Source organism: Zonotrichia leucophrys, chromosome 18 (assembly GCF_028769735.1).
Source record: "Zonotrichia leucophrys gambelii isolate GWCS_2022_RI chromosome 18, RI_Zleu_2.0, whole genome shotgun sequence".
NCBI lineage: Eukaryota > Metazoa > Chordata > Aves > Passeriformes > Passerellidae > Zonotrichia > Zonotrichia leucophrys.
The window spans coordinates 1,669,575-1,693,780 of record NC_088187.1 but is presented as its reverse complement, the minus strand read 5'-3'; the positions used below and the strand labels follow the sequence as shown (position 1 = coordinate 1,693,780).

The following is a 24,206-nucleotide window of genomic DNA, read 5'->3' as shown; positions in this document are numbered from 1 at the left end:
CAAAAGGAAACTCCTCAGATAACAACTGGTGCTTGCATGAAGCCCTCAGTGATGCTGAACAAAGTTGCTGTCAGTCTAAGCCTGTTTTACAGGATCAGCATGAACATTGGCTTCAAGCGGTTCAAAAAATATTATATAATTCAAATTTTAATTAGTTGTATGTACTTAGGACATTCAAAATTATGTTGAGCAATTGTAAAATAGTTGACAATTTCTATGTGAAATTCAGTATATATTGAGTACAAAGTAACATCTAGAAAAGAAAACAAAGTGGACTGCTTCCAAGGTCAAAGACTAAGATTTTTGTTACATATGCAGGACTTCTATTCTCCCTCAACCTGTGAAGCATGGGACAGGCTTTCCAGAGAAGTGGTGGTATCATCCCTCGAAGCATTTGAAAAATGTGTGAATATGGCACATGAGGACATAGTTTATTAGTGTGTGGTGATGGCTGGACTGGATGATCTTAGAGGCCTTTTCCAACCATACCGATCCTACAATTCCCCGAATTCCTATGTGAACATGCACAGCTGGAGGAACTCAGAACAGGGACTCAGAAGGAGCGCATCAGGAGCAGTTTGGGTGACTTTCTCCTGCCAGGATGGAGAGGGGACAATGACACTGCTTCAGCTGTGCTCAGGCCCGTGTCCTTAGCCTCCAGCCATGACCAGCTAGGCCACTAGCATGTTGTCTCTGTGCTGTGTCCCTGCATTCTGACACCGCACTGGGCTGGACACTCTCTGTCGTGACAAGTCACCATGTGCAGTGATACCACACGGATCTGGACAGCATTTGTCAGGATACCTCACTGGGCAGGCGCCGTCTGTGTGGCACCCGCTGCCCCTTACGCGGAGCCACACACGACTGTGGTGGTTCCGCGTTCCGGTGTTTGTGGGGACTCCCCGTTCCCCCTGCGCGCCACACGGCTGCTCGGGCTGGGCAGCGCGGAGGCGCCGTGAGGGAGCGGGAGCACGGCGGGCTCGGCCCGCGCGGTGCATTGTGGGCAGGGCCAGCCACCGCCGCCATTTTGTCTCCGTCAGGCGCGGCGCGGGTTGTCGGGGCGAGGTGGGCGAGCTGGTGTCTGGCGAGGGGGATTCGGCCCGCATCTCACGATGATATCGGCCGCCCAGCTCCTCGATGAGCTCATGGGCAGGGACAGGAACCTGGCCCCGGATGAAAAGCGCAGCAACGTGCGGTGGGACCACGAGAGTGTGAGTGTAGCGGGGCCGCCTCTCTCCTCCCTCCGCTGCTCTCGCGCACTGCGCGGAGCCGGGGGTTTGTCGGAGCGACATGGGCGGCTTCTGTTGGCCAGGGACAACTGCGGGAAGGAGGGAGAAGGGGGGAAGAGGGAAGGCATGGCGTGCCGGCCAGAGCTGGGGTTTCCGCGTGGGTTGTCGCGGTGCGGGTCGGGGCCCTCCGTGCTGGGCCCTGCATGGCGGCCTGGCGCGGGCCGGCCCTGGCCGTGCGCGGGACCGGCGCCGAGTCTCACCGAGCAGGAGGAGGAAGATCCCGACACAGCCGGGCTGTTGTTGGGCTGCAGGAGGGACAGCCCCGGTGTTCGGGTGTCTGCGGGGGAAGGCTGTGCCCGCCGGCGCCGCCGTTAACGGGAACGGGGGTTTCCGGAGAGCTGCTGGTGGCTGGGGTCTCCCGGGGCGGCCAAAGGAATTCAGCGCTTCTGAGTGGAAGGTGCTGACTTGCACGATGGGGGTTGAGACAGATGTTCGAGTTTGGGAGATAAATGTATCTGGATCCCTTCCTGAGGATGGTGCTGGGGGAGGGAAAAGGAAGGCACGCGCGACCGACTTTAATGTCTGGAGCTTGTACTACAAGGAAAAATCCTAAGACTTCTAGTTAAGAAAAAGTTGATTTTTTCTACATTTCCTCACTCAGAAGAATCTGCTTGGGAGAGGGGGACGGACACTATCCTAAACAAGACTGTTGTTTAGGAGTACTTAACATACTTTTGTTAATATGGTGTTCGTTCATTTTCTGCACTAAGTAGCCGAAACAGGACAACATTACTACTATTATTATTATTATTATTAATTGGGGTTTCTCCAGTTGGTTGAGCTTTAATGAATGATGGGTTAGTTTTGGCTATTATAGTTGCATTGTAAGTTACTTCAGGAAAACTCAGTGGTACCTACAGAGTTCCTATAGCTGCTGCTTTGGGAGAGATGAACACTGAGGAATTTTTAAATTTTATTTTCTCCCGTTCATGATATCTTTTTTTCGTAATGATGTATGTTAAAAGAAAGTGTCACAGTTGCAATAATTTATGTCTTGAATGATAGGGATTTCTGTGGTTAAAGCTGCACAAAGCATTTAGCTCCTCCCCCTGTGTTGTTGTTTATTTGGGGGGAGGGAGAAATGCTTGCATTAAATCATGTTAATCTAAGACATGTTTTCATGTTTTTATATGCGATTTAGGTCATTATAAAGGAGGATAATACTTGTTTGAATTTGTTTGGAATGGTTGGGTTTGTATGATCTAAGGACCAATACCTATCTTACCTTAGAGTTTTCAAGTGTGAGGAACCATTCTTTCCGTGGAAAAGTGCTGCTCTGTAGATAAGAAGTGCACATCAGGAAGAAATCATGATTTCAGGAAGTTTTCATGACCTTGTTTATGTGTTTCTAGACTTACTTTATTAAGAAAATAATTCAGTTGAGTGCTCGGTTAGATAATTTCCTTTGATTGTGAATTTAAAATAAGGAGGAGTTAGATGAAATACATGGAATACAAGGTGAATGGCTTGAGCCATGTTGGCCCAGGTAGAACAGATAAGGTGATTGGTTTGGTTTATTCGTTAAGTTGAGAAAGATTTCTTTGTTGGTTTTTGTTTTCCCCATCATTCGCTTTTAGTAAGTTCAGATTACCTTCTTCATCTTCAGTTGAACAAATCACAGAGTATTTTCAGTTTTTCTTTTCGCTTACGGCTTTGGCCTGTAGAGTTTGACTCCAACCAAATGACTCAGTCTCTAAGCTGGTCAGTTTTGTTGATACAAAAACAGGGCCTTGTCTCTCCTTCGCAGTCCTGTGACAGTTCAGAAAAGGAGCACTGTCCCGTGGCTGAGAGCAGGGGGAAAGTTACAGGCTTAGGGTTGAGCCTTCAGTCCTGCAGGATCTGCTGCTGTTTGCTGCTGCTTTTATTTATGATTAAATACAACCTTTCTGCAAGGAATGTTTTCCTGGATTCCTGTAGTCCGCTGATGAGGTCATAAACCCTGACAATTACTGCCGTTAAACACGTGTCTCACTTTGACTTTCTTTGTCACCTAAAGATTAAATTTGCAATGCTGACATGTTTTAAAAGACAGGAAATGCAGATAAGGTTCAAATGGTAACATTAATTCCTCTGCCTGCTGTCCTGCTTTCAGGTGAAATACATCTGCTAATGTAATTTCTTGAGATTAGACATTGATCAACATGCAGCCTGCTCAATGCCAGCATGTTGTATTGATCCCATAGTGTAGGATTTTGTGTCACATTTCATCAGTTTTGAATGTGGAAGATTACCAAGAAGCTCATCTGTATTTTGCTTATTCTTTGGAGATTGCATCCACGTGGCTCTCAGAAACGGGAGGGTGCAGTGAAATACAAGATGGAAGTGGAAAGTGTGGAAGCAGAGGGTGTGATAGCTCAGTGTGTGATTTATTTGCAGTGCCAATGAAACATGTAGATCATACATTATAAAAGTTTTTCTAGAGCCTAAGTTCTTACTATAAAACTTTGACATGATTAAAGCCTTTAATCTTTAAAAATTGGAATTCCACTTGTGGTATATTTCAGTATGATGGCATGTCTTTAGGTGATCAGTCCTGGTTTTGGCAAAAAGGCTTTGTGTGCAGGAAGAAATTATTAGTATCGTGTATTTTAGTCTTTCTGCTTACTATCGTATCTGTAGACAAAGTGTATTTCTTTATTGATTCACACCTTCCTGCTTTAATATGCTGCTTGCTTGCACAGAGCAAGGAAAAAGTTCTTACAGAAATAGCAGTTGCATAAGAATTCTGAGGCTGTTCTGTAGTACCAGACACACAGCATGGGCTGCCCCTGCTCCTGTAAGGTTTGAAATTTTGATGCTTCTTCAAGGCAAACTCAGGGTTTTCAGAAAGTGGAGAAGGAGGAAGAGCTGTTAGAGACAAACAACTGTGAGCAATCACCTCTGATGATGCAGCTTCTCCAAATGTTGCTTTGTATTCAGAGTATGATGGCATGATTTTAGCTGTTTATGATGTGTTGTGCTTTTATAATGCCAGCAACCTAAATTGCTTTGTATCTAGGTAGAATTTAAGGACTTAATCCTCCAGGGATGGAGGGAGAGGACTTAACCTTTCATTACTAATACTCTTCCTTCAGCAAATAACATTTATCTTTACGAGTAGATTCTGGAGAAGGGCTGATGTTTGTTTGGATTTGGGTGGGTGGACATTGCTCTTAAAATATCTACTGCCTGTGAGCTTTAATGGATTCAAAGAACTGAACTATGAGAAGGAATTTACTAGTTTTTAATGTGTAAGCCACAGTCTGCTGAATTTTATTCTCAGCCTTTTTACTAGGAATTGTCTCTCTAAAGGAATTTGCTTTTGTAATTGTTTATTACTGTTAGAGGGATACTTCTCTATCAGTAAATAAATTTCTTGCAGAAGAGAAGCATGTTAATGTGGAAGCACTAACAATACAGAGCTGTTAAAAGCTTCTTTACCTGGGAGAGCTGTGAACTGCTTCCCAAACTCCGGTTGAGCTCCAGTTCTTGCTGTTAACTCCGTGCACTTGGATGTAAAGGAAACTGCTTTCCCACCTGCTAGAGATTCCAGGGATTAGTGAATTTGTGATGAAGAAATGGAAAGTTCCAGCATCCCTGTTGTAGCATCTTACACAGTGTGAGCGCTCAGGGGCTTTGAGACCCAGGCTGTCTCAAAGGCTTGTCCTGCAGCAGCCCTTGGGCACTGGCGCGTGTCTGCTGCAGCTTCTCGCAGGCAGAGCTGGCAGAAGAACTCTGCAGGAGGAGTAAATTCGTTACCTGCCCTGGTGGTTACTCCCAGTAACTGCCTGTTCTGGAATGTGTTTCCATATTGCTTGGGATCAGTGCTGATGCTGATGAGCCGTGGATGAGTGATGCCTGCTGAAGCTCATCCCTCCCATCTGTCCCAGTCCTTCAGTGGGTCCATGATGCTTAAACCGTTCCTTGGCCCTCACTGTTCCCACTCACCATTGATTACTTAGGATTGATTGAGAGTGTAAATGAGTTTTGCTTGGTCGTATCTTATGCAAGCTGTTACAGCTTTAGAGTTCAGTCCCCAAGGGGACTGGGTGCCAGAAGCCAGCTCGCTCTCAGACCAAGGCTGTGGGTCAGCCCCTAGCAAGCAGGGTGATATTCAGCTCTTAGTGATCAGGCAGCTCTTGTGATTTCAGCTTTGCTTGCTAGGTAGCTTTTCCCTTGGCCTAAGGCTCCAGCAGACGGTAGAGAGAGGAGAAGGAAGAGACACTGGCAGTTCCACGAGTATGGCTTTATTGAAGGGGTCTGTGAAGGGTCTCAGCTCTTCTTCTTCCGAGTTAGTAGGGGTACAGTATGCTACTTTTATACTTTTGGTCTGGATCTAATCTTGACCAATGGCAAAGGTGTTAGAGTGACCATAAGTGACCAATAGTAGGGTTTAACACAATATTGCCTTACATGGCTATAGGGATAAGGTATAAGGCGGATGTCTTTGGAGACAGGAAAGTTCTTTGCTGCTGTGTCAGCATTCTATTTTCTAAGGGGCTCTGGCTAAACTTGAGGGGTTTACTACAAGAGTGCAGTGGATGTTCAGCCAGGGGAGGCAGATGTTGCACTGAATGAAGCTGAGCTGCAGTGATACCTGCAAGATTCTGCAGAATTCCAGCAGGTTGTATTTTCCTGTTGAAGCATATGAAATTGAAGAGCATAATGAAATGGGTATGAGAGGGGAAGAAAATTGCTTCTGAACCACTCTGAAGTGAGTATTTCTCTGCAGGCTGCTTCCTAGGAGAGAATGTCAAGTAATACACTGAGTACCATCCTAGTGCTAGACTGGCAGCATCTAGAGCTTGTAGAAGAAAATTATGGCAGCTTTTTGCTCTGTGTGTGTGTGTTTTTTGTCATGATTTTGGGTTTGAGTTTTTTTTGTTTGTTTGATATAGCTTGTGTTTGTTTTGGGTTTTTAATATATAAATAATTAATACAGTGTAGGGCATTTTTAAACCTCATATTTTAGTATTGGTTATTCCAACTTTTAGCTGTAACCAGTTCATAAAAAGAGGCTTTTCCTAGTAGGGCTGTTTTGTAATAATTGTAATTCTTTCTGGTTTTATTGAGGATGGGTGTCTTGCTTTGTTCATCATACTTCTAATTTTTCCTTTGCTTCTTTTGTTACTACTAGTTTCTAGACTGTTACAGGCTAGTTTTTAATTTTTTGGTTGATAGAAGATATTCTACAACCCCTGTAATTATTTGGTGTGGTTAGACTGTCATTACTGTACTGTGTCTTAAGAAATTGTTTAATCCTTCTCTGAATGTTTTTGGGAAATGTCTTTCCACTGATCCTTATACCTGGATGTGAGTATGAGAAAATGGAAGAAGAACAGAATGTATAGACAAATCACAGTTCTGTGGAAAAATCCATCAGAAAAATCCATCCCAGAAACTGCTTCTTTGAAGTAACTGTAGCAAAACAAGGGATATTGCAGCTTTCCAAGAAGAGCAGATTCTGAAATCAGATTTTGTCCAATAACTTTCTCCTTCCTTCTGAGAAGGAAAAAAAAAAAGTCACTTCACATGTTTTCTGAACTATTCTTGTTAAATGGCTTCAGATAGGTACCAGTGTCCAAACCTGGATCAAGGGAGAAGTATTCAAATTACATAATAAGAGATTTGTTTGTTGGTGTTTCTTTTCCATGGTTTGTTAATAGAAAGCCTGATTGTTTCTCTGAGCAATCTGCAAAGCAGTCAGGAGAGTTTGAACTTCTGTAGGCTGATTTGCAGTCTGGCACTTAGCTTGGAAAAATAAATCAGGCTGGTCTAGTTTGATCAGTGGGTATCACAGGCTTTTTAGTGAGGTGGTGATGGTTGGGGCTTCAGTCCTTACAGACTGAAGTATCTGAAGAAATGAGGGTATCTTGGGAGATGGGATAGTCCAAGTCTTTGTTCACAGCGTGTGTGAGAGGATTAGAACTGGGCTGTGATGCGTTCAGAGTTATTAGATTGCCAACATTTAAATTGATGTATTGTAAAGGAGGTGCTGGAAGAACGTCCAGGCCAGTTTTGGATTTACACCTTAATTAATGGCAGTCACATCTGTGGGGAGGGTCTAGTGAAAAGTTAATTATTTACAATGATTTATTAAGTTAGGGATGAAAGTATGTCTGATTCTACCCTTACGTTCTGATTGATAGACAGGAGATATTTCTGTGTCCTGAACTTCAGGAACTGACCACCTTTACTAGCTAAGCTCATGCTCATGGGTGAGGGTGACTAATCTTTTTAACAAAAACTGGTTTTATCCATAGATGTTAAGTATTTATTGACTAGAATAACAAGTTTGTGGGTTTTTGGGTTTTTGAAATTTCTGGTGGTCTTTTTTTGTTATCAGAAAGAGAACCTGACTCAAGAAGGTAAAACCAGGCTGTGGAGAAGCAAACCAAACTCTTTCTAGGTGGCAGGAAACCAGATTAAAATGAATGCCTTTCGCTGAAGGCGTATAATTCTTGTGGCTGTCATTCTAAACAGGGAATTGAAGAACAGTGGTGGAAAGTGTCGGTTTCTCAGCTGTTTAGGGCCTGGAAGGCCGGAGTGCCTTGGACAGCCGCGTATCGAGCGAGAGAGGTTAGTTCTTCTTCTGTTTTTAGTTTATATTAAATTTTTATCTAAAGAGTTTCTTTCAGCACGACAGAGCTTGTCAGCGTCAGCCATGACAACTGTCGCTCTCTTAAGCCACCTATCTTTATACCAATGTTACGTTTTTACAATATTTATATTTTTCCCAATACCATTTTATTCTTATTCTGGGTGCCTTTTTTGTAATGGCCAATCTAAAAGTGCACATCACCAAGAGAGGGAGGAGAGAAGAAGAAAAGATGGACAGGACACCACAAATATCCTCTTACTTCTCTAAACCCCCTGTCAGAAATCCTAACTGTGTTTCACTCTCTAATAACCAATCCTTCAACCATTCACCCGGTGAAACCTCCTGCCTCATAAGGTTCGTCTTGTTGGGATCAAAGTCCAGCCACCAACCCTTCTGACTTCCAGGACTCCGGCCCCCCAAGGGTGGTCTCGGTGACTCGGCACCTCAGGACTGAGATCCTGAGATCCGACAGGAAAGCTTCTGGTTAATTCTGTCTTTTAATTGCCATCAAAGTCCTTGGGATAGTACCAAATGTTTTAGTCCAGGTAGCTCTGGTTCTCCAGGCCAGTGGCTCTGAGGAAGTGAAGGCTGAGCAGAGCAGTCCCATGTTCCCGCTTCCAGGCCAGTTTTTCTCACCTCTTGTGGCTTTTCACAGTAAAGAATTTCACTGAAACTTACTAAATAGTCCATTATGATCTCATTCCTTTCCTTTGGAAATATTAAATATTTAATATTTATAAATTAAATATTTAAATTTAGTGGTAGAATTAAGAACTGTTACAAGGAAAAGTAAGATTTTTAGTGTTTTGTCATCAAAGCGCATCTTGTAGCACTTACTGCTGCCAAGAAATATAAAGATAAAGGGTGTGTAAAATTTCTAGAAATTTTACTATGTTCAAAGGAAACTTTGACACTGAAACTTTGTGTTTTAGTATAAAAAGCAATTGCATAACATTTTCAATTCGAGAGACAAAAAATGATGCCTGTTTCTTTCTTTTGTCAGGTTTGCAAATACTATCTTTGTGGCTTTTGCCCAGCTGAGTTATTTACAAACACCCGTTCTGATTTAGGTAAGTTTATAAGTCATGACATTTCTATTCACGGAAAAGTAATTACAGTTGAGCTTTTGTTTGCAAACTATGTTTTTATTGTTAATTGCTTTGTCAAAACACTTGGATTTTTTTTTTTTTTTCATTTCAAGGGTTGCCAGTGATACAGTGTGGTAAAAGTAATATTTATTCCAGATCCTACTTTGTCTAAGTTGAAAGGCTTCCTAAAAGTTTTTTCTTACTATGTAAGCTAAGTTGCTGCGTGTGGGGTGTTTTTCTCCTGTTCAAGTGGCACTTTCTGCTTTGGGTTCCTCTGCCTGGGCAGGGTTTTAACCTGGTTTGTGTGATACACTGTTGAGCTGCTTCACCTAAAGTAAAAGACTCACTTTATGTAATAGTCATTTCTAAAGACCAGCTCTCAATTGCTGCTGGTTGATGGCTACATGTATATATTTTGGAGATGTTAACTTAGCAAAACCAGACTTTTTGTCTTAGTGTTAGTTTCTAAGTCTGTTTGAGAGTCTGGGGAAGGTGAGGAATTTTAACACAGTCACCTTCATGGGCTCAGGGTACATACCTCCTCATTTGCTCTGAAGATCTGTTTTAAGTAGCCAGTGTGTTGCAGAGAACCCTGGAAATTAGAAAGTGCCTGATGAAATTTCCCTTCATATGTAATTTTTCTTTTTTTTTAAGTCCCAGGTGTTTAGGATATTACATTGTTTGTATTTACTGATGTAAAACTCGATCTGGAAATTTTATTTTTTATCATGACTGCATGTGTTGAGTCTCTTTTTTTATAACTACCTAATGATGTTGGCATTCTTTTTCTTCAGTGTGTCTTTCAAGCTCCAAGCAAAGGAAGCAGAAAGGCAGAAGCATAAAAGTCTTTGTGAAACGTTTATAGTTCTGTTCTGTCATGATGCACAAACAAATGTTGGTGGAATATGAGTACAACATTTAGGAATGCAAACTTAAGCTTTTTGTGTTGTCTTCTTAGGTCCTTGTGAAAAAATTCATGATGAAAATCTACGCAAACAGTAAGTTTGTTGTTGGATACCTTAAAGTAAATGGAGTTTCTGGTATCTTTGCAATTTCTTAATAGCAGCCCAAACATTACGAATTACTTGCTCTTTTTATTTGCAAAAGTTTATTTAAATTTTTATTTAAATAAAAATTTACTTATTTAAATATGTAATATTCTCTTACTGTGAGCAAGAATTTATAATACTGTGTGTCTTATTACTTAGTTTTCATCTGTTACAGATTTATGTGAACTCTCATTTTTAAAACCTTTTCTCAGGTATGAGAAGAGCTCTCGATTCATGAAGGTGGGCTATGAGAGGGATTTCCTGCGCTATTTGCAGAGCTTGCTTGCAGAGGTGGAGCGCAGGATCCGCAGGGGCCACGCTCGCCTGGCCCTCTCACAGAACCAGCAGTCCTCTGGGGTGAGTCTGCAGGGCTCAGCCAGGCAGCTTTTCCTGTGGGGAGGATCTTCAGGGTCTTACCTGTTCAGATGAAACTTACTGTTATCCAGAAGGTTCCTGATGAATTAAGATTTTTTTGCCTGTTAGCCAGCAGATTGTATCTGGCATTAATAGACAAGGCAGGTGACTCCAGAGTCACCAAGAGCCCTCTCTGTTCTCACCATCTCTTGTTTCCTCAGAATGAGTATCTGCTCTCTACCTGTCAGGTGTTGCCTTTACCCTGACAACCTCAGTTTATGTTCTCTCTTCTGGTTGCACATTCCTCCCTCCCTGCAGTAGCAAGCTGTGTCTTTCCCCATGAAGGATTTGGAGCAGTGTGTGTGGCTATTGGAATAAGAATCCCAATATAACCAGTTAGATGGTGCCTGGGCCAGTTCTGACCCTCGCTGCTGGGCCAAAGGCAGCACTGTGGTGTTTTACCCCAGAGATACCTCGGCTGCCGGAGATTGCAGCAGGGCACTGAGCAAGTCCAGGCTTGTCAGGACTCCGTTTACCTCAGGAGAGAGAGCTTCTGGCGATGGTGAAGAGAAAATAGGAGTGGATTCTGCTGGAGGGTTGCCAGATGTTTATTCCATGGGTACAGAGATATCTGCACCAGGGCAACTGCTGCCACCAGAATAGAGGCCGCATGGTCTCATTCACCTTTTAAGCTCGGGGACAGGGGAAGGGGAGGGGACAGGTGAGTTACCAACCAGGTGAAGGGGCAGGGTCTCAAGGGACTGGGGACACCTATAGGGGCCAATGTCCCCCAGGCCTGAGGGACCAATCACATGATGCCTTGCTGGTATGTCAGCCTGATTGACAGGGCACACTCAGCGAGGGGGGAAGGGAGAAGGTAAAACAGGACATTGCAACACACCACAACATGTGGCCTGTGCTCTCTGGGTTTTGTGGCTGCCAGGACAGCCTTGCTCTTTCTGCTGCCCCACCCCACTGTTCTGGACAAAGTCCAGTTGCTTCAGAAGGAGCTGTGGACAGTGTCAAGTTGAGAGATGTCACTTGTGGAGCAGAGGTGGGAGTGCAGCAAAAAGCCTGTTCTAGCAGCCTGCAGAGAGGACACTGCTAACAAGTACATCTTTGAAGTGAGATTCTTGTTGCATTTTACAGTCAGAGTTTGAAATGTAAAGTGTACAGAACCTCTGAGTCATACTCAAATGTCTGCAAAGATATGTAAGAGCTGCATGGGAGTGTCAGAGTTTAAAGTTAGGACTTTGAATACAGTTTTCTTACTTTTTATGGGCCAGGATCTTGAACATTTTTGTTGAATGGGAAGGAATTAGTGTGACTAGACTTAACAAGGGTGGAGTAAGTTGTGTTGAGGAATGTTTTATAGTAGACTAGACTATTATTAGGAGCTTCTCGTGGGAGAAGAGGCCAGGGGAGGTTATTCCCAAGGTGTCTCTGGAATATGAGAAGACATACATTTGTGTGTTTAAGCTATTTTAACAAAAGAAAAAAAAAACAACAAGGAAAGAAAAAAAGCCCCAACTCACTCTTGCACTTCTTACAGGGAGGTGGACCTACCGGTAAAAACGAGGAGAAGATTCAGGTGTTAACTGACAAAATTGATGTACTGCTTCAACAGGTGAGAGCTTTTTAACCCCCAGGAGAGAGATCACTTGCTTTTGTTACTTGATCAAAAAATAAACTTTTAATGTTTTTATTGCCTTTTAGATTGAAGAACTAGGTTCAGAAGGAAAGGTGGAAGAAGCACAAGGAATGATGAAACTTGTTGAACAGTTAAAGGAAGAGAGAGAACTGCTGAGGTCTACGACTTCAGTAAGTCATGTGTTCATAGTTCTGTGAGACATATCAAAGTTTGTGCACAGTGCATTCTCAATAACCATGTCCTTCCACTGAAGGCATGCAAGGTCTGTGTGGAATTCATTACACAGTAACAGGACATGTGGCTGTGTTAATCCAGTGTATTGATTAGGCATTCTATCTTGGGAGTGGGCTTCCTGCACACAAATTATGAAATTATTCAGCCAGCAGTCCTGGAGGAGAGCTTTCACCTTCCTCTAGTTGAGGTCTCAGTTAAGCTTTGCCCTGTGACCTCTGCACTAGAATTGCACTGTTGGAGAAGCTGTTGCAGAAAGTGCTTGAGTCAGGGCTGTGACAGCGTCTGGCTGACTCAGAGCTGCAGGAGCCAGAGGGGATGTGTTAAGTATCAAGTTCTTGTTAATAAAAAGGAGCTTAAGTTTAAAGATTTTATTGTGGTGTTTAATTAAATGCTCAAATTGAGATTCTTGTTTTAAGAATTCAGTTTGAATTCTTAAGTTTAGTTATGTCTGTACCATATTTTAAGAGCTCTTGTTGCTCTGTGCAACACTGAAGAGTTCTTGATTACAGCTTATTGAAACAATGGCTGGAAGGATTATAAGTTTGAAAATTTTGTTGTTGGTTTTGTTTATAATTTGTTTATAATTAAGAAATGTTTTTGTTAAAAAAAACTGGTAATTCTAGTAGAAATGCTTTCATAGCAAAAGTTTTTTAAAAGGTGTAATAGTTTTGAGGAGGTTAATTTGAACTTTGTCTTGTTAACATGTTCTTGGGTGTGATATGGTTTGATGTTTTTCATTGGGACTCAATTTTTTTACTTGAAGAGATTGAAGCATACCTTTTGCTTTAAGTGACTAATTGGGAAAGGACTTTTAATTTGTTTTGCTTAAGGGTTTTTATTAAAATAGGGATATTTTCTTTTAGTTTTGCTTGTGTGTTATTTGAAATGTGCTTAAAAATTGGTGGATTGGGTTTTGTAGCAGCTGTTCAAGAAATTAAGAACATATAAAGCTTTGTTTGACTTTATTTGTGGTGTGATTTTTATTATTTTCTTTTGTTGGTTAAGAATGCATTTTAATGTTTGATGTGTTCTCTTAACAAGTGTTTGATTTGTGGGAGAATGAGCATATTAAAGATGTGATGAATACCTTAATTTTTTTAAAATGTTACTTTTTGAGGTATATATGTGGGACTATTGTTAGTTTTTACTTTTTGGGGTGTACTTAATGAAGTAAAAACTTGTAAAAATGTTGATAGGCATGGTTACTTTTTTTTTTTAAGAACTCTTAAATGTTGCACACAGCATGTTTATGTCCATGCTGTATGATTCATGAACCTGGGCTTATGTTGAAATTTCAGTGTACTTCTCATATGTCTGTTGGAAACAGTGGTTTAATTTGACCACCATACTTTTAAATAGAAGCCAGTATTTTTTATTTTTGTTTTTCTTGATGTAATATTCTAGCCTTTTGATTCCTTGAGGTGTATGTATTCCATGGTAGTTCTGCAGCTCCTGACATTTCAGTTGATGCCAAAGATATCTTAAAACAGCTTTAAAAGAAAAACTTAAAACTTTAATTTTTCTGATATTGCAAGGAAGCTGCAGGTACAACTGTGTGCATGTTAATGCAGTGAGTAATGGTTCTGTGGTTTTTCATGGGCTCCTTCCATGTGGGAATGGCCTCTTCTCTCCCTCTGCTGTGATGGGGTGCAGTGCACCAGAGATAAAGCACGCAGATGTGATTTCAGCTTTCACTAGAGCTTGGGATTTGACAACAGTAACAAAGAGTTATAAACCTCTTCACTGACTAAAACTTTCTTTTGCCGTATCAAATATTCTTCTTTTTCAGACAATTGAGAGCTTTGCAGCCCAGGAAAAACAAATGGAAGTTTGTGAAGTTTGTGGAGCCTTTTTAATTGTAGGAGATGCACAGTCCAGGGTAGATGACCACTTAATGGGAAAGCAGCACATGGGTTATGCCAAAATAAAAGCTACTGTAGAAGATTTAAAAGTAAGTATTTCCTCCAGTTATTGAAATGAAAAGTGCTTGGAGATTTCCTGACGTACATAAAAGGCTGTCCAGTGAATTTTCTCAAGAAGGTGAAACACTCCCAAGAAATGGAATCCTGCACTGTGCTTTCACTGATGTAATTTGTTGTGACATTAGATACAAGCAGCGATGTTGGTTCAGGTTGGAATTTTTATGGTCTTTTTAAGAAAATGTAGTGTGGCCTCTGTTGTGAGAGTGACAAGCAGGAAAAGGTTCTGCAAGACAAAGGATTTTCATTTCAGGGATTTTAGGAAGCACTGTCCTTTGTTTGGAAGATAAAACAGACCTGTTTTAAAAGTTTAGGCTTTTACATCCTCAGAATCTGTAAGCTTAAGTGTCTTGAGTAGTCTTCATTTCTTCCTGTGAACTTCCTTTCTTAAGGAAAAGTTACGAAAAAGAACAGAAGAGCCTGACCGTGATGAAAGGTTGAAAAAAGAGAAGCTAGAACGAGAAGAGAGGGAGAAAGAGAGGGAGCGGGAACGAGAAGAGCGGGAAAGGAAGAGACGACGTGAGGAGGAGGAAAAGGAGAAAGAGAGGGCTCGTGACAGAGAGAGGCGTAAAAGGAGCCGCTCCCGGAGCAGGCATTCCAGCAGGACATCTGACAGGAGGTGCAGCCGCTCACGAGACCACAAAAGGTCAAGAAGCAGAGAAAGAAGACGAAGCAGGTACCTCTGTGTGTGGCTGTGTGTCTCTTAAGTATTTTCAGGTAAATTTCCAAAAGGTAAAAATCTTGTGGGGACTTACTGTCAGCCTGAGTCACATCAATGGTTTGTTAGCTTCACTTAGGTGTTTTTTCTCAAGTGAAGACAAACCTTATTGGTTCCAAGGATAAGCAAGTTTTTGCTGAGTGTCACTGTCTTCTCTCCATTTTTGGAAGATGAAACCATAGTGGTGGAAGCAGCTTTATGAGGGAGCTTTCAGCATATTGGAATAAGATCCCAATATAACCAGTTAGATGGTGCCTGGGCCAGTTCTGACCCTCGCTGCTGGGCCAAAGGCAGCACTGTGGTGCTTTACCCCAGAGATACCTTGGCTGCTGGAGATTGCAGCGGGGCACAGACGCAAGTCCAGGCTTGTCAGGGACTCCGTTTACCTCAGGAGAGAGAGCTTCTGGCGATGGTGAAGAGAAATAAGGAGTGGATTCTGCTGGAGGGTTATGCCAGATGTTTATTCCATGGTTACAGAGGTCTGAAACCGGGGCAACTGCTGCTAACAGAATGGAGGCCGCATGGTCTCATTCACCTTTTAAGCTCGGGGACAGGGGAAGGGGAGGGGACAGGTGAGCCACCAACCAGATGAAGGGGCAGGGTCTCAAGGGAGGATGACACTTAGACAGGCCAATGACCTCTGGGCATAGGAGCATCTTTTGAATCTGACCAACCACACGAGCCTTGCTGGAATCTTAAACCTGATTGACAGGGCACACTCAGCAAGGGGGCGAGGGGGCAGGGAGAGAGGCATAGGCACACCTGGGAAGGGACCCGGAAGTTTAAAACAGGACATTGCAACACACCGCAACATCAGCAAACAAAGAATCCTCCCCAAAAATATGGTTTCTTGTTTCTTCCTTCAGCTGGTCTTTATTTCATGGTTGTAGATACTTTTAAACTATGTAGTTAAGTGTTTCAGTAAACAAAGAGGCATATTTCTTACGTACTGGGAAATATTTCTATACAATATGTTAAGATTTGGTTTCTGCAGGCAATCACTGTATTTTAAAGTGCTGCTCTTTTACTGTTGTATATTCTGAGATAGAGAATAGCAGCTGAGATTTACGTTTTGAAATTCTCTCTGAATGTTAAGGAGTCGTGATCGGAAGAGAAGCAGAAGCCACGATAGATCAGAAAGGAAACACAGGTCTCGGAGTAGGGACAGGAGACGGTCAAAAAGCCGGGATCGAAAATCCTACAAGCACAGAAGCAAAAGCAGAGAGAGAGAACAAGACAGGAAGTCAAAAGAAAAAGGTATGTTTGTATAAGGACTGAGTTCTTAGCAGGTTCTGAAATGAATCTTTTCTTAGAGTCTCAAAAGCTGTTATCTTTTCAGTGAGTGCCTGAAAGTTCTTAGTACCAAATCAGACCTCATTCTGAGAGGTGTGTGTGTTGCTGTAAGCAATTTGAAGGATTTTGTTCTTTCCAGTTACTGTCACTACATGTGTGTGCATACCTACACCCCAGTGTCCTTCTCTTACCTGTTGCAGTTTGCCTGCAGATGAAGTGTGCAAGGATTTTTATATATTTTAAGACCTGTTTACCTTTAGAAAAGCATAAGCCTGTAAACATCATTTTCTAAGAGTGAATGTCTTATATTCCTACTCGTAGTGGATATTTGCAATTACCCTTTGCAGGTACATGTTTTGTGGGGGGCTGGTACCTTGCTTCTCACCTGTATGACCTATTAATTCCCAACACTATCATGTTTCCTTTATTATTCTTTTAACAGTGCTTTTAAGATTTTTCCCCAATCTATAAATGCAGTTCAAGATAAATACTGCAGAATCCTTGTGATGCTCTAAATGACAATTTATGCCTTCTCCCCAGTCTCCTGCTCTTCCCCCTGCACTTTTCTCCTTTTGTTTTTTTTTTGTTTGTTGTTTAAGCAGAGTGAGTCTTGCTTTGTCAGTATTCAGGTGAGTCTGAACAGGAAGCTGTGTTAGTCTTTGAAACAGTTTTGTAGCTGTGGGCGCCATGTATCACAGCATTCACGGTGACCAGAGGCTGAAGCTCAGAAACTTTAGGTAGGATTACAAAGAGCTACAGTGAGAACACTGTAGATTCACATTCTGTGAGAATATACTAATTCACTGCTAAATTTCCCCCTTTAAAAGTCTTTTGGAACTTCTATAGGAACGTAATACTTCTGGCTCTGGTGGGGAGCTGACTAATGGCCAGTCCGAAACAGCCACCCCACTTGATGGGCTGATCATCAGTAATGGATGAAACAATTGTGTTTCTAAGGTACTTTTGAGGTTCTCTGGAATGAAAGGTGCTCTGTGCATGTGTCTGGGTTGCATAGGCCTGTCTGCTTGACCCTTCTCTGTATTTATCCAGTGGATTAGTTGCCAAAATGTTGGTGATGCTTCTCATGTATTTCTCTTCCCTGACTTCCTTGAACTGTTTCAATTATTCTGGCTTACAGTATGGGACACCTTTAGTGTTGATTCTTCTCTCATTTTCCTTTGCCGTGTAAGAGAGTGGGTTTTGTTGCTTGCTCAATGGCAGTGGAAATGATGTGCAGGCTTTAAACTCAGATTCAGTGTTGTAGCCTGTATTTGTCCATTTGTTACTATTCTTACCTGATTTTTTTGCCTGCTTTATGAACAGATTTCTGGTACTTGGTGAAGAATGTCCTATTCTCCTGAATGTTTGTTATCTATGCATATAAATAACTGTTTTCTTATTTCTTCAAATTTGGTCTGGTTTTGAGCTTTTCAGTTCTTTCATTAATCTTCCCATAGAGGAGCTAGTGAACTCTCTTCAACATCTCAAGTATTTTTAGTTTTAACTTGACTGATTTCCTTGCTGGCTGTTTTGTTTTCTGCTTGCTGCTTTCTTCTGCCAGAAATGAAAACAGTGAGGTGATGCTATGAGCTGTGATGAAAATCCCACCTGGGAAAATCAGTTCCTTTTTTTTGACTGTGCCATCCTAACATTTGTAAAAGCACAAATAAGCCTTAGAACAGGACTGTAATGCTGAAGAAGTTGGTGATTTTTTCCCTTTGATGGGAAAGTCTTCTAACAGAAAAAAATACAAAAGAGGAGGGAAGGAAGGAGGGAAAAAACCCAACCCAGTAGTAATTACTAAGGCAACATTGACTTTCTGTATTGAAGCTCTAAGCACCGTTGCATTGTCATATTTCAGTGTGATGCTGTAGATAGGTAGTTAAGAATAAAGCTTTCAGAGATTCATGTATTTGAAGTGTGTAGCTTTTGCACAATAGTAACTTCAAATTTAAATCTTAACTTGCTACACTGGGAATTTTGTCTTCAGAATCTACTTGTCTTTATTAGCCACCACTGATCTGCAGTTGTAAAAGTAAGCAGCAAAGGCTGTAACTACTCATGGTAGTGCCTTTCATCTGGATATCTCACACTGCTTTATAAACATGAATATTAACACAAAAAAAAAACCCAAGGAACAGTTTACCAAGACTTGTGTACAATTGCACATTAAATTAGTCCCACACTTTGAAAATTCAGAAGTCCTGGTTTCTTGTTCACTAAGATACCATAGAAGATGGCAACCAAGGTTATAAGAAAAACGAAAAAGCAAAAATGGGGGCACTTGCTTTGTGACACAAATTTCAGTGTCAGAGATACCTTTGCTGAAGAAAGGAGCCACCAGCCCTAAACACCAGCTGAGCATTAGCTTAATATAAACCAGTAGAGTGCACCTACTGTTCAAGTAAACAAACTTCAGAGCAGATGCAATAAATAGGGGGTTTTAATAAAACAAAAATTATTTTCCAATAATACTGGAATGGGCCTCTAGACCACTTTGGCTTGGCTTTCTGTCTTCCCTAATCTAGATTCTGATACTTACATAAAAATAATTATGATCATGTTTTAATGTTAGTGATTAAACCTCAGCAAATACTGCCAGAACACTTCAGTAATACTGGATATTATGTTTGATTTTCTGAACAGTAAAGCGATTCACTTTGTCATGATAAGAATTCTCATAAAACACATCTCAGTTGCCCACACAAACTCAGTCACAAAAATGTGCATGTGTTTAATCAGGAAGCAAAGTCAGTATGAATGTGATTATACCTAATAGATTACAGCTGAAATAATACATCCAGTTCCAACAGCAAACTAATTTTATATGCTTTCTCTCTTACTGATTAAAAATACAGTGGGGGAACTTCACTTCTTGCAGATACTCTAGGGGTTGGAAAGTTATTGGGCTATTTGTTGAATACACTTTTTCAGTTCTGCTTGGCAAACTGGAGGTTTGGTATGGTATACCTATTTTAATACTAAAATTTTTAGAAGAATTTGATCTTTCATACCACAGTTTTTTTTCACCTTGAACAAAATTATCCTTCTTGACCAAATTCAAGACACAAAACAAGACAGAACAAAACCCTGCACACTGCACATCCATAGGGCTATTAAGATCTACCATATCTACATAGGACAGAAGATAAGATTATTGGACTGACTACTAGTCCTCTGCGGGGAAACAAGACTACTATTCCTCAGTGGATCCACGTGTGCACCGGAGATACCTTTAAGGCACAAAAAGAAGACTTTGTAACAAGGTTAGTTAGAGTGCAATCTACCTGCGGAGTTGCCACATTGAGGGCAGACAGACCCCAAGGGACTCAGTCCTTCAGAGAGCTGGGTGATGTTGCTGTGCCTGCACTGGCTGTGCTGCTGCAGGGGAACCCTCCCTCCTGGTGCTCGTTAGGCAGTTGTGCCCTCATTTCTCTGTCAGGACTTTACCCTATCCTTTGGTAGTCTTATAAGACAAAGTAGTTGGAATGTTGCTGCTCTTTTAGAGCTTAATTTCTTGTTTTGTATCCTGGAATATAAAAGTGTGTTATGCCAGTCTAGGTGATATTGTTATTTTAAATAGCTTTTTCAGAGTGTTCCATCTGTGTGCTCCTGTGTCAGGGATACATCTATTTATATTATTTATTTTGATTGCCCAGATAGCAGGGAATAATCAGAAAAAAGAGCATGAATGTTGTTCTGTATGATGACATCTGAGAGGTTGGTTTTTTGGATTTCTTTTTTCTCTCCAGAGTGTCTTTACTGACCAAGAGTTGAATATTATGGTGTGAAATAATACAGCAGGAATTGGTATTTTCATTAAATTTGCAAATACTGAATTTACAGATGAGGCACGCAGCTCTAATACTGAATGTTTTTCTTCCCATGGAAATATTTTTACTTCTGGCTTCCTTCCTTCTTTGAAGATTGAGTTTTTAGTGTAGCAAATGCTTCAGTAAGTTTCCCAATTCATGATCAAGTTGTGGGCTCCTTCCCCCACAGCTTGCTGTTTCTTTGCCTTTGAAAAAAAAATTGCTTTTTATATATCTTCCGAGCTATCTCCCCAAGCCCTTTTAATGAGTTGTTTATAAATGACTGCTGGTTTTATAAAATTGAGAATTAACAATGCTGACAAATGTGCAACTTCAAATTTAATTTTGGTAGTCACTGATCTCCGCCTTCAAAACTGTCAGTGCTTAATATTATTTCCCAAAGTATTTGATAGTTTGAGATTGCTAGTTTTTAATTGGCAAGTATAAATTTCTTTGATTATGCAGTCGGGCATTGTCCACCACTCCTTTCTGATTCCTTTTCAAGACCCATAACTAACAAAAATTATAAACCAAAGCAAGCCATACACAATCAGAAATCAAAACGTGGGGACCAAAAGAGTCCCATAATAAGTAAGGAAGCCATGCACTGTAATTGCACATCTGCCTAACCTCTTTACCTCCAATTTGTTCATTTGGACAGAGAGCTGAGTAGCTGCCTCTGTTAGGAGGTCTGACCTTTCTCCTCTTCCCCACCCTGTACTGTCTCCTTCTACCTTGATTTGTCCCCTCTCCATTCCAGCATGGTAGTCTGAAGCCTATTTCTGTAACTTTTTGAGTATTACTCTTATTGCTATAGAAAGTAATTGTCCCATGTTGTATGCAGTATATATCTCACGTGTGCAATGTTTGTTTTTACTTTGAAATCCATGGTCAATGTCTTCTTTCATGGCAGAAAAGAGGGGATCTGATGATAAAAAAAGTAGTGTGAAGTCCAGTAGTCGAGAAAAACAGAGTGAAGACACAAATACAGACTCGAAGGAGAGTGAGACTAAGAATGAGGTCAATGGGACCAATGAAGACATTAAATCTGAAGGTGACACTCAGTCCAATTAAAACTGATCTGATATGACCTCAGATCAGACAGAGGTAAGTGCATTATTTCAAACTTTGATTAGGGCTTTTTGTTACTGTTTAACAGTGCAGCGTAAGTATGCACAGATGAAGATGGAACTAAGTCAAGTAAGAAGACAAACTAAAGCACCTTCTGAAGGAAATGACAGTGTAGTCCTGCAAAACGTTTTGAGGTACATTGTTTTGTCTCAGCTATTTTGTAGCAGACTCATGCCCCCATTAGTGTGCCTCTTTGGGACATATTTGTAATATAGTCACCATAGAAAAATTAATTATCCTTTTTTATTTTTAGGGATTTTGTTATCTTTTTTTTTTTTTTAATTGAACTGGTTTTGTATTTAAGTCCATATTGTGTTGATACATCAGCAGAAACTTTTGCTTAAATACTTAATATTTGAGGCACATGTTGGACTACTTTGTTTTCATATAAACTGCTAGTATTTCTTTGTCAAGGATGTTTCTAGTTTTTTTGCTTTATTGCCTTGCATTCTAATGCAGTTTGTTCTGTAACTCGAGAGCCAGTAGCATTGGATTGATGGAAGTGTAGGGTTTATGAATTATTGCAGCTGACTACCATACCTCACACAGCGTTGGTGTTGTGAGCGGCCCATGAAAAGCCAAATTAAAAATCAAGGATTCAGTCAAACTAAGCAGGTACTCATGCCAGGTACTCCTTTCTCTACCCACATCCATGTTTGAATGCTGTTGCCTGTAATCTTTAAGCTTACTGTTGTGTTTTTGATTTTGAAGCTAGTGAAAAGGACTTTTTGTGTATTGTGTGAATACTGTAAATCTGATGTTAACAGAATGGAATTTTCTTTCAACTGTGTGTAGGGATGCAGTGCTGCCCAGAATTAGATATCTTTAAAGAGTTTAAAATGCAATAAACACTACATAATATTCGCCTTGTTACTTTCAATGCAATTCAAGTCCTTAAGAGGTATGTGCTTAATATTTCCTACTGTGTAGGAGACTTTGCAGTCAGCCATAGCACAGCAGAGTGGAATGGCTGGTACCAGGCTTGTAAGGCAGATATAAGTGCAGAGACAGATGCCACCAAATGATGGCAGTGTTGATGGCAGGAATGTATGCTGGAAACTATTTGTGGGAAATGAAGCAGCTAAGCAATAGGCAGTTATGTATTGAAAGGGTAACTTGAAGTTTTTTCCCCACTCTTGACATAGCTTTCTTACAGAAGGTCTTTAGTTGTATTCCTGAAATCAGGAACTAACAGTGGAGGTGACAGCTGATAAATGAGCTTCTTGCAATATAATTTGTTACTGTAGTTGCATTATGTATGCTAGGAACTCTTAAACATTTAATGTTGATATTAAACCATTAATGCTACATCATTGCTTCTAATGCCAGTCATGTTCAATGGTGATGTTTTTGTAGAGTTAAGATGACAGCTAACAACTGGGCGAGTGTATAGGAATGGTAAACAAAATGCTCCTAATGCTGTCTAATGGTCTGTTCTCCCAAAATTTTGCATTATAGGACTACTATGTGAAGAGTCTGCGAAGATAGTGGAAGACAGCTTAAACTGAAGATCTGCTTTTAAATGAGGTGAAAGAAAGCTGTAGTGGCATAGAAAAATATAAAGTTGAGTTAGATTTTTTTTTAATAAAATTTAATTCAGGACTGGTGTTTCCTCCCAGAGTTCAAAAAGATGTGTTGATAATAGCACATATGCTACTGAGAATATAAGTCCTGTATCCTTCTTTTTCTTTAAGACTTTTTAAGATAAGAAACCAACATAACCTGAACACATGGCTTGCTCAGTGTTTAATTGCAAGTTTTCATTCTTGGACTTTAAAACACAAGAATAAATGTTTAGTATTTGTGTGAATTGAACTAAAATGAATCCCATTTTTACAACTAAGCAATTCCTAGCTTCTTGATATATGAGAAATGGAAATAAAGTATCTTTGAATTTCTGTTACAAATTTGATTGTCTCTGTCATTGAACATTTAATATTAAATAAGCTTCTTTCCTAATAAATTTCTCGTGTCTTCAAGCTTAGTTCATTAATTTGGATGCTTAGTTATTCTGTGCTGTTTGTAGGTTTGGGGTTTTTTGGTTCTGTCAGGATTTAATTTCAGGCTTACTTTTGCAGCAGTTAGCTGCTGTTGGGTTCACCATCTTCCCCAGAAAGTGCCTTTTGCTGCAGTAGGTTAAGAAATGACAGAAATCTTGCAATAAAAATGGCAGTATTAATTCTTTATAAAACAGGTCAACTTGGACAGCATGTTTAGAGAGATGCCAGTGCTGAGACTGGCATTCAGCCTGCTTCACATTTGCATTGCAGTATTGGTTTGGGGTATTGATTACCAGCCCTGTGCCATTGGTCAGAACAGACACACAGGCAGGGAACTGTGCTCCTGCTTCCCTGGGAAGCTGTAGTGCAAGCAAGAGTGGTTCTTGTTGCAAAAGAACTGCATTGTGTGCTGGTCAGTGCTCTGGCTGTAAGGCAATGAATTTACATTCTTTAATAAGAGCATTATCTTTTCCATTAGTATTCAGGCCTTGACTGTGTAACCAAAGTCAGACATGGACAGAACACCATTGTAACTTATGCTGATTTATTTGGCCTGTGTGTGGAAGTGCACTTGGGAGGAATCTGTGTCTGCTCTGGTCACTAGTGCTAGTTTTGATACCACATGTAGACAGCCATGTTCCTTTTTTTGACTTTTATTGTTCTAAACCAGACACGGGCACAGGGGATGGAGATTGGGTGTGGTGGTTTTGGGAAAATATAAGGTGGGAGCAAGTGAAATTATAACTAAATTCTAACTGGAGACATTAGATGAACACCTCCTCCTTTTGAAACTTGGGAGACAGGACTCAGCCTCTTTCAGCAGTGAAAATGTTTGTCTTGTACCTTCCACTGCACTTATTTGTTACAGGATTTGCATTTCCCCTTACTTTGCAAAAGTAAAAATGATAAAATGAGGAACCTAAAAATGATAAAATCTCTCGTAGATTAGCCTGGGATTCAGATTCTCACATGTCTCATGGGGAGTCTTTAGTGCTTTGAAGATGAAGGAAAATTCTGTTTTGCAGAGC

At 40.8% G+C, this 24,206-nt stretch overlaps 1 protein-coding gene across 9 annotated transcripts; it reads left to right on the top strand.

Moving 5' to 3' along the window:
- The first annotated feature begins 1,002 nt into the window (after window positions 1-1,002).
- On the top strand, window positions 1,003-23,169 carry LUC7L3 (LUC7 like 3 pre-mRNA splicing factor). Of its 9 annotated transcripts, XM_064728262.1 has the most exons (13): window positions 1,012-1,211; window positions 8,873-8,939; window positions 9,916-9,955; window positions 10,219-10,363; window positions 11,913-11,987; window positions 12,077-12,181; window positions 14,035-14,196; window positions 14,617-14,900; window positions 16,039-16,199; window positions 20,961-21,101; window positions 21,207-21,312; window positions 21,728-21,793; window positions 22,637-23,082. In XM_064728262.1, the coding sequence occupies exons 1-12, from the start codon at window positions 1,113-1,115 to the stop codon at window positions 21,750-21,752; spliced, it is 1,410 nt and encodes a 469-aa protein (XP_064584332.1). In that variant the 5' UTR covers window positions 1,012-1,112; the 3' UTR covers window positions 21,753-21,793; window positions 22,637-23,082. The 9 variants fall into 9 exon arrangements, 8 of the variants coding, with proteins under 8 accessions (XP_064584333.1, XP_064584336.1, XP_064584332.1 ...); XM_064728263.1 differs by lacking the exon at window positions 21,728-21,793 and having other exon boundaries at window positions 1,003-1,211; window positions 22,637-23,169; XR_010442293.1 differs by lacking the exons at window positions 21,207-21,312; window positions 21,728-21,793 and adding an exon at window positions 19,376-19,501 and having other exon boundaries at window positions 1,021-1,211; window positions 20,961-21,154; window positions 22,637-23,141.
- The last annotated feature ends 1,037 nt before the right edge of the window (window positions 23,170-24,206 follow it).